Raw genomic sequence first — 10,875 nt, 5'->3', positions numbered from 1 at the left:
GGTATTTTTGTAACATCTTTTAGTTTCTAAAATGTTTCCGTTTATCAGTTTGCAATTTCTGACCTATTGCGTTGAGGAATTCACGCTTTAATTAACATTCTTTTGCCTTTAAATGCCAATTACAAATCACAAACCTGTTCAAACGTTCTTTGGCCGAGCACTTGAAAGTGGATTTTACACAGCGCTGTCTTTCAGGGTACAATCATGTCGATTTCAGGTGCTTTATTCCTGTTGCCATTCGCTTTTACGGTCGTCTTCGGTCAACTCTTTACACATGGACCAAATTTACCAACCCAGCCACCAGGTAAGGTTAAGAAATTTTAAGTTGCCTAACCTAATTCTTTCTAGAAGAATACAAATACTTTTGCAATGGGTTTTACGCTTCCAAAGAACACCTATATGTAGGTCGACATCGCATTGTAAATTTGGTTTTAAATTTGTTAATTTTTATTCCGACATGACATTTACCGTTCGTAGCCTAAAAGTGAAACGTGTTTTGCGAAAAATAAGCGAATTTATGTGATACCCTACAGGATTCCTATTGGCAAGTCGAGCACTTCACCCCTTATCCCTTTTCTCCCATTGAACCTGTTGTCTTATTTTCATTTTATGGGTTGGGAGCATTAACTTTGCAAATAAGCTTACAGGACATAAAAATGTTCGGGTTGAAATGTTCGGGTTGTGCCGGCAGTAAACAAGGACACGCTAAAATATTGTTTTGGACCGGTTTCGGCCACTCTGTTGCCTTCTTCAGCGTGCAGTTCCGGCATCCTGTTAAATATGTAACGAATGGACATGGACAGGACATGACACTTTCATTTCATAACTGTTATTGTTTGAATTCTTAGCGAAATAAATTGTATGCGATTACCAAGTCCCCATTGTTTGACTTAGAAGCACTCTTAGCCGTAGCTATTTTTCAGATAATCCACAACAAAAAGAAAAAAAAAATGGTTATTGTAAAATATAATACACCACTCTAGAAATGCCACATGTATTAACGCTGTTCATTATTTCTTGCAGTCATTGACAACTGTAAGCCCAATCCCTGTCAACATGAAGGAATCTGCACGAGCTTTCCCCTGGGCTACGAGTGTAGTTGCCCACCTGGGTACCTAGGAAACAACTGCGAGAAAGGTACGGAAACTTATTCTAAGTTGCAGTTTGGGCAAATTTGCTTTGCTCGATTACTGTTTGTCCGCAGACAAAAAATGATGCCGTGTGTCTCTTGTTTGAAAATTTGTCATACTTACGATTTTCTAATTAATAATTAGGTTACGAGCTAAAGAGATATCTATTGGGTGATAGGTGGCCGGCCAAAATAACTATAAAGTAGAAACCGAAAATTTTTTAGTAGAGTCCAAACTAAATTTCCTTTAAATCAACGAATTCATCTACATAAAGAACTACAAAAAATCTTTTACTCTTAAGCGAAATATCACGCAGACAGATTCTTGTCATTTGAATTTTTGAGTTGTTTAAACGCTCTCGCTAGTTTATTAAACAATTTTGAATTTTTATAGTCGTGTTACAGTGACTGCTTTTCTTTTGGTCTTCTCGGAAATTAAATTATGCAGAAATATTTCTAAACTTCTGAGGAATAAGAAAACGCTGCAGTTTTGTAAACAACCTCCAGCCACTGCAAACAAGTCGCTGATAGTGTAACTTAGCCAATTAGATAACAGCTTGTGCACATGAACACTAATATAATTCTACTACTATAAAGTATTCTACAAATGTGGAATTTTGCTTGCTAAAAAATATCAAGACCAAAACAGAAGCAAATTGTCACTATCTCAAGCTTAACAATTATTTTTGAAATTACGTAATAATCATCTTAACAGATATGAACGAATGCGCAAAGCAAAATGGCGGATGTTCCCACAAGTGTACCAACATAGAAGGCAGCTATGTCTGCTCATGCCCAGACCCCGAGCTGAATTTGGCCCCGGATCGTCATACTTGTACAGGTAAGAAAAAAACCCCATAATTATAACCAAAGGGTCGAAAATTTTATATCAACCGCAAGGTGCAAGCTATCGATTTAAATTAAAATGAGATAAAAGACTTTTAGTTCAGAAAAAGAACATGCTGTTTCCAATTCTACCACAAGATAGCAAAGAATTGCGAGTGAATTTAATACTTTAGAAAATTACTTACTATTGTGTTGATTGTAATTTTTATCTTTATTTTCTGCAGCCTCCGGGGTGTCGGTTAAATGCAACCAAAACGACATGTCAATTACGCTGCCCAAGACTCTCCTCCTCGGTTTGAACCGTGAACACGTCACACTCCGAGATGTCAGTTGCGTTGCCACGGAAACAAATACACATTACACCCTTAAAACTGCATTAACCGGTTGCGGCACCACTGCCAAACACAAGAATGGTGCTGTTGTATACGGAAACACTGTCTTGGAAATCCCAGTAGAAGATGATGCCATTATAACAAGAGTTCGCGAGATTGAGATTCCCTTCAGCTGTTACTATAAGAACTCTGGTGATGATACTGCTGTTGGAGTCAAACCTGATACCAGAAAGTTAGTCTTTGATGAAGAAGGAAAAGGAAACTTCACAGTTGCTCTGGACATGTTCCCAGATGAACAGTAAGTCAGACTTTAACTATGTATCATTTTTTTTAGTGTAATTCTTTTAAGCTTTTTGTTTTTTCAAGTAATTGATAATTTGCAACGTACTTACGCCAGTACTTAATTCTTGAAGTTAATTGCAAGAAAAGTGAGAAACTCTCCTTTTTGCCAATTGTCAGATAAATTGAATTTGACAAAGTAATAAATTTGACAAAATAAATAAATAGATAGAAACTTTATTAAAAATATCATAAACCACCTAGCTGGGGAAAACTCTCCCACTAATACGGGGACATAACAAAAAAGGGTTAAAATAAAAGAAAATGCTAAAAACTATGGCTATTTACAATAATTAAATTTTACAAAAAAATAAAAAGAACGAGCAAAGCAAAAGACCGAGAACAAAACAAAACACAACACATAGAAAAAAACACCTTTAGAAACAATATTATAGCCTGCTGTCTTGGCTTCTTTCTATATTTAATTTGTTTCTCTTACCTTAACCAGGTTTACAACAGCCTATACTCAAGGTGACTATCCCGTGCAGGTCAAACTAAGACAGGATCTGTACTTCCAAGCCTATGTGATATCTAAAGACAAAAGTCTTTCGGTCCTAGCCGAGAACTGTTACGCCACACCTTCACAGGATCGACAACATGCTACAAAATATCACCTCATCAAGAATGGGTAAGATATAAAGCGATCTTTACTGATATGATGTCATTGTTTGCATTTTTCTCTTAGCCAAAAACCAAGCGAACATTTGCTATGAAAAGTGAAAAAACTTGGGACGAGAATTTGAGTTATTTTTTTTTTGGTCTGTTTGAAAAGCTAACACATTTAAATGACATCCAAAGTAGTGACGTTTCAAAGTTAAGAGAGTTTTTGAGGGTATAAAAATCTGGTATTCTGGAAAGAGTATGATTGTCCATATTATTGTAAGACTTTGTTTAAGGTTTAACGATGTTTTCCAGCTTCTATTTTTTGTGCTGGCGATTGATCATTCAAACGTGTAATAAAGCTAGTGAAAAGTTCTCTAACGTATAAAGAAATACACTAACAGCTTTTCTTTCATATGTGCAGTTGCCCTGTAGATGAAACAACCAGTGTTTTACCCTCGACTAAAGTTGGCATTTCCCGGTTCACCACTGAAGGATTCAAGTTCATTGCTGACCACCCATTCGTGTTTGTCCACTGCCATATAAGGATTTGTGACGCAGGGAACCCAAACTCCAGATGCGAAATGGGATGTATTAAGGAAACCAGAAAAAGGCGTGACGTCAGCAGCGATGATAAATTATATCCTCTGGCACAGGGACCCCTGACAATCGATGATGACGCAAAGGAAATGGACGCAAAATCTACTCTGCGTGGTAAATATATAACGTCCTACAAATTTTCTAATTTAGCCTAATGATAAAACAAACGAAGCTGAATGCTTAGTCCTCCTGATTTTATACAACAACTTTTATTATTTAAATTTCTATGAAAGAATAAGCCTGGACGTCGATCTTTAGTTTTTCTAAAAAATTAAATAGTGAACTTGTAAAATGTACAAAAGTACATACACAAGTCTTTACAGAGCATTAACGGTCATTTATTTTCGAAATTAATGTATTTGGCTTGCATTCAATAGCAAAAGTTCAAGACGCGACTAAAGTAAAAACAAATTCAAAGGGTTTCAAAACTTACTTTTGTCTGTAACAGTTTGACATCCCTTAAAAATCAACGCAAACATTTTTATTTCATTTTAGGTGTAACACTTCCTGCAGTCCTTTCTATGGCGGTTGTATCGGCGCTTTGCCTTGTGGGAATGGTTTGGTTATCACGCAAGAGAACCTCTGTCTACGCACCACTGTCAGTGACGTCAGAGGACTAGCAGTTGGTCCACATGCTAATGTTGATGACAACAACATAGGCGGAAGATTTCATATGTGACTGCTGGCTAAAAATGTGTTTGTGTAATTAATCAAGCCAATGTTTATCAAATAAAATATTTAAATGCATTTTAGTATAGTTTTGTTTCTCGCGTATCCCTACTGTAGATAAGACTTTTCCCAACTTTTAATGTGACCCGTTTTAATTTACAGCGTTAGCCCGATTTCAATTTAGGATAAATGAAAATATCATTTTGTAAAATATTCCATAACATTACCGCTCCAGAGGATAGGCGCACGCGCGCAAAGTTTTTATCTGCAGACTTACAATTCACTACTACCTAATTTTATAGCTATTTTGTCTCTGGGATAATTTGCTTTGTTAAAAAAAAGGTCAAAATACGTCTATGACTGGGAATTAGAATGGGCAAATATTCTTTTGGAACAACTCTAGCCAATATCAGAAACGAATAAGGGGTTTTATGTATTTTCCTGGCCAAACGTTCTTTGGGCCTTGACAAAATACCTACGGCGACAGAGCCTTCTCCCAACTCCCCAATTGTATTTTAACGATGTTTAAAAAATGCTGTAGATACATTTTAAATTCGAGAACAAGGTCATAAACTTTGTGGAAGCCTGAATGCTTTTTCACGGCGAGTGACTATTCATCACTATTGACGACTATGCGTCAATATTGGCGACTATATAAATAACAGCCCCATTTCACTGGAAAAACTAAACCCTTTACAGACTTGACTAAATTTCTGTAAATTTAAATTCTACAAACTTTCGATAAAAATAAATTTTAAGGTCTTCTTTCACCGTCATAGCAGAATGTTTGTAAATTATTATTTTCATACATTTTGCATACTTTTTGTATTTTGTAATAAGACAAAATATTTATAACATGTCTGTGAATTCTTAGTGCTCAGAGTATGAAACATTGATCATAATTTACAGACAAAATCTCTTAAGTCTGTAAATCTACGTTTTACAGAGGATTTGAGTGTTTGCATAATAGCTTCAAATTTTATATAAGATCTGTAAAAGTGCACAAGCTGGGCTTTGTAAAATGTATGTACAAGCGCATAAGCAGGCCTTTGTAAAATGTATGTAAAAGCGCATAAGCAGGGCTATGTAAAATGTATGTAAAAGCACATAAGCAGGGCTATGTAAAATGTCTGTAAAATCGCATAAGCAGGGCTCTGCAAATGCATGTAAGACCCGGTTCATACGTCGAATATCTGCTGTGTAGGCAGGGCTATGTATGTATGCCAAACTCGCCTGATGTGCTACCGAAGCGTTCCAAAATGGTACGATTAGGTATAATAAGCAGGCCTCTGTATAATATCTGAAAAAGTGCACGTCAGGACTATGTACTCTGTAAAAGTATACAAGTCGAAATCTGTATTATTTATTCATTTATTTACTTGTCTCCTGATTTTTTTTTTCCATTAATTATTTGTTTGATAAGCTTTAGTGACACATCGCTTTTAGAAGTGCCAATATATCGAGAGTTCGCTATATCGAAAACCTCGATGTAACGAATATCGGAGTACAGTTTACGTTTGGATTTTCGGACTGTGTTCGTGAAAACGAGGATTTTGTAATATTTAGGATTGTTATATCGTGGTTCTGTTCTATATTTTTCATTGTAACTTTGGCGGGTCAGAAGAAAATCATTATAACAATATAATTAAGCAATAGACCACTTTCTAGGGCTTTACTGGCTTAATAAAACCACCCGGGATGTTAGGAGAACACGAGAAAAGCTTGTGAATCTCACGCCGTCAGGCGAGTGATTTACAAGCTTTTCGAGTGTTATTTTGGGAGACCTTTACTTAAAAGTTTTAAAGTAACGTCAAAATAATTTTGTAGGCGTTCAAAAATGTTGCTAGTCTGTTGAAAATGCTCATATCTATTGACTTTTACAATTTACTTGGGATAAAATAAACGTGCGAACGTAAATTGAGAATGTCACTCGGGGCATGCATATCATATGATATTCCCTGGTTTTGTATACATCAAGTGACTTGTTTAGACTAAGCGCGCGCGCGAAAAATATTTGATGAATTATAGCAAATGAGTTAAACATGCAGGTTTCAACCAAGTTTACTGCTACATGCACAGAACAATCTAGAAATCTAAGCAAGTTATATATCTTATGCATTAAAAAAACGTCAAAAGGGAGCCGCTTGCTTGCTTGTCCTCTCACACTAAAAGAGAGTGCAAGTGAAGCTATAAATATATACATGTAAATCACTTTTAGTTATAACTCTTCACTCAATGCCGACCGACCGACCATAAACTTTATCTACTCAGATTTTATTATAAGAATCGCGATCCGATGCACGTTCTTTCAGCAAACAATAAAATACAAATGAGAGACAAGTGTTCTGTAATTAGTTTATCGATGTGAAAAGACATAAGAAGTTGTGTTATAAGAAAACTAAAACACCAAAGCCAGTCTCCTTCACAGCCGTTGTTTAGGCTCGTCACGCTATTCTCTTTTCTTTACTGGACTTTGTCTGAAGCTGTCCATCACTGGCAAAAAAAAAAAAAAGAAAACACAATAATAAGCTAATGAATACGCTTTTTTAAAGGTATAAACAGAGAAAAAAATGCGTTTTACGTTTATACCCTCTCTGCTGCGAAGCATCAATTTTAGCGGGAAAATCCCATGTTGCTGCAGAGTACTGGGAACTACATCTCTCCAATTCATCACTATTCTTCGCTATTCGCAACTATTCGTCACGATTCACGACTATTCGCCCTATCCGTACTATTCGCTTTTTCCAGACACACGAAATGTTCAAGCTAAAAGCAAGCTTAATCACTTGTCACCAAAGCTGCCACTAACAAAACGAAGTAAAACCCCATTGGTCAAGCTGTATTATGCAATGTTCTGCTTAAAATGCGCTTGAAGTTGTTATGGCTGTGAATAACAACAGGGGCTGTTTTTGCTTACGGCTTTGTTGTTTATTATTTTCAAGTGAGGCCTAGTTGAGGAGTTTGGATTGATTCCTTTTCCTTTTAAGATTTACAACAGTGACCGACCCAATATAAATGCTAAAAAAAATAGCAAGGCTGGAGTTATTCCTAAAAAAGAAAAAGGGTTTTGTCAAACAAAAAAAACATCTACTTCTCAATAGACAAATTACAGGCAGCAAATCGCCTTGATAAGGACGTTTGTATTCATAGGCCATTTCCGAGTTACCCTTTGCCTCTGTTTCGAAACTGACGAGTCTACGTGCGAAACCATTCAAATGAAAATGAGTTTGATTTACATGAAAATGGACTTTTAGGTGTAACTGATTTTCATATGACAAGGTTACGCACTTAGACTCGTTTTGAAATAGAGGCAAAGGGTAACTCGGAAATGGCCTATTGTTTATCCACATCCTTACTGCGCACGTAGTTCATGTCGCGATGTTACGCCACGTCATGCATTGAGATCGCATGCTCGGGAAACCATCCAAACACATCAGGGTGGGAAGCCGTTACGATAACGTTTCTTGCGTGCTGTTTTTTCGCTTAAATGGTAAGTGATAACTCTCTGTTCTACTTATCGACAGAATATAAAACCATGAACAATTAAAGAATAAATGCGGGTAGGTGAAAATGTGAGCGGTAATAAATGATAAGATTCAAGAAACGTTACCAAACACTTTGCAATATTTTTGGACAAACGACACTGCGGCAATATTCAGTAACGAAACCCGATATTTTTATTGCATTAGGGTTGTGTTTTTGAAATCTTTTTTCCACAACGAATTCAGTGATGAACAACCCCCACCCCATTTTTTCATCTCACAGCGTTTAAAGTTTTAGGGAAAAAATCAATGTTAAAAAGGTTTCGCTGCAAACATTGTGATCCTTTGTCAAGCCAGATATACAGGTAGTTCAGAGAATAAACTTGTTATGGTAAGATAAAAAACATCTTGACAAAAACTAGCACGTTTAAAATTGTTTTACCAACTGTCGAAAAAGCGCGTCAAGACTTCATCGTAAGCCTTGGCTAATATAACGATAATTTGGGGTCTGCACAGCGCGTGGCGAAATATTTAGCCACGGCCCTTTTGCATCTGTTTTAAAACACCTCTTGGTGTGATAACATTTACATGAAAAGAAATATTTTTGTACGACAATGCTCGTGGGAGTGATTCCGATATTCATTCGAAAGGAACATGAAGAAACATAAAACCATCGAGAGCACTTCTCGTGGAACATCTTAACACATTTTTCAAAAGAACTGCGTTCTTCTTTACAAGTGTTGGATAATGCCCCGTCAGACAAATAATTACCCTCCTTTTTGCTCTATAAGAATATCTTTTATAAGAATACCGAGGCAGAAATCTGCGAAATTTTAAGAATTTTTTGAAATAAACCCGAGGCTGAGATTTGGAAAAGAATATAATTGCATGTGTTGAAAATCAATTCAATTGCTGTTTTCAACCAAACAGTGTAAAATTTACCCTCATCCCTTCATGGCAAAACTAGCCAAAAACAACAAAAGCAGCGTTTGCCGTATGTTCGATGCTTATAACAAAACTGCAAGAATTAAGTTTTACACCAAATACTTGTCAATGATACTTGTAAAACGGAAATTAATGTCATACGCTATAATCTAAGAATATTCACAAGAATTTCTTCAGCCTGGGTCGGAAAAAGCAATATTTTTAAAGAAAAAAAGAGTGTATTCTAAACGGAGAAAGAAACGAGCAAAATATTCCAAAATTGCTACTTACAAACATTCGAACCTTATGATAAACTTATAAAATGAATCGTCACAATTTATTTTCCACCGGGGTGAGTTGTACATTGAGTTGCACTACATCGGGCAATCAGACGTTTGAACTTATAGGAGTAACTGAATAAGTGCTCTAAGGACCTTCGCGCTAGTTGTTTATGCAAGCCCCGGCTAAATGATCAAACATTTTCGTCCAACGTCATGTTGGAAGAGCCTGTTTGACCATTTGACTGTCTCAGAGAAAGTTTACCACCTCTGCAAACAAAGCGACCGCACTGCAGATTCAGGGCGGGAAACCGTTGCGTTAACGTCACTTGTAACTTTTTTACTAAATAACCACTGACAACTCTCATTCCTAATTATCAACAGAGTGTAAAAACATGAAAAATAATCAACGTAGAAAGTTAAAAAATTTCAATTTCTCCATCCACGTGGTATCGAATCCTGCCATCTTGCGACTACTGAGAGGTGAAAATGTGATCGCTAAATTATTAAATTTACTCAGTTAAGGTATGTTACAAATTTGATTAATGGATCTACATAAACAGTAAACTACATTTCAGTGATTTATTTGCAATATGTTTAGAGAAAAATACACTACTGCGCCAGTATTTAGTAATGAAACCCGATTTTTCAGATTGTATTAGGGTGGTCTTACCTGACACCTTATCTCCGCAACGAGTTCAGTGACATCCACCCCCTCCCCCATTTTCTTTAAATTTCTGACATGACTAAGTATTAATCTCACCGTGGCTAAGTTTTTTTTTTAAATCAATGTGAGAACATTTTCAAGCGAGCGTCCTGAAATACTGACAAGCGAGTCCGCTGCGAACACTGTAATCAGTATTGATTGATGGAAAGATTAGAAATATCTTGACGTATGTCCATAATGTTCGCTTTATAAAATATATACTATATACAAGGCTAAAAAGAGTTAAAATGGTAAAATAAAAATGATTGGCGAGACTGTGCGAAACTTAGAAGTGCGAATTGCGGAACATTCAAATCCTGCTCACACCTCTGAACATGCAAAACACCTGCGGGAAAACCCATCGCATTCTTTCACCTGGCGTGTTCTCTCTTCAGCACAGACATTCCACAAGCGTAGAATCGTTGAGGGTCTAATGATCCAACAATTCCGCCCCAGTTTGAACAAACAAGTCATTTCTTATGTCAGTAAACTTTTCCCAACGGGAATTACATAAGATATAAATGCATGCGTGCGGACGGTCTTTTCAACCCTGATGATGGCAAACAGCCGAAAACGTTTGGTTTTATCATTTTAATTTTACCATTTTAACTCTTTTTAGCCTTGTATATAGTATATATCTTGACGTATATTACAACAGTTTCAGAATCTGGACCGTTTAATTAAAATTTATCTATAAAGATTATCATAAGCCTTGGCTTAAAGAATGATTTTTGGGAGTCTACATTTCTCAGCGCGTGTGAAATATTTAGCACCCATTGCCATTTTTGAATCTGCTTCAAAGCAAGTCCTAGTGTGAAAGCATTTGCATGAAAATAAGTCTGTTTTGTACTGTGATGATTGGGAGTAAAGCCAATATCTATTTGAAGAAACATAAAAACCACCAAAATAACTGCGTTCTTCTTTGTGTTTAAAAGGTCCATATATTTGAGAGGGCTATACCTGAATTAGA

At 36.3% G+C, this 10,875-nt stretch overlaps 2 protein-coding genes across 2 annotated transcripts in view; one reads left to right on the top strand and one right to left on the bottom strand.

Annotated features, from left to right (window-relative positions):
- The window catches only part of LOC144661647 (lysophosphatidic acid receptor 3-like), a 668,415-nt gene that overhangs the window by 244,119 nt on the left and 413,421 nt on the right, over positions 1 to 10,875 (bottom strand). The gene's annotated exons all lie outside the window — the stretch shown is intronic.
- On the top strand, positions 205 to 4,584 carry LOC144659169 (ZP domain-containing protein-like). Its single transcript, XM_078519609.1, has 7 exons — positions 205 to 304; positions 1,024 to 1,137; positions 1,845 to 1,970; positions 2,200 to 2,605; positions 3,095 to 3,274; positions 3,671 to 3,960; positions 4,342 to 4,584. The coding sequence occupies exons 1-7, from the start codon at positions 205 to 207 to the stop codon at positions 4,464 to 4,466; spliced, it is 1,341 nt and encodes a 446-aa protein (XP_078375735.1). The 3' UTR covers positions 4,467 to 4,584.

The sequence above is a fragment of the Oculina patagonica genome, chromosome 7 (assembly GCF_052425735.1).
Source record: "Oculina patagonica isolate OP01 chromosome 7, crgOcupat, whole genome shotgun sequence".
NCBI classification, from domain to species: domain Eukaryota; kingdom Metazoa; phylum Cnidaria; class Anthozoa; order Scleractinia; family Oculinidae; genus Oculina; species Oculina patagonica.
Note: the sequence above shows the minus strand (reverse complement) of the source record. Positions and strands in the feature narration are given on the sequence as shown.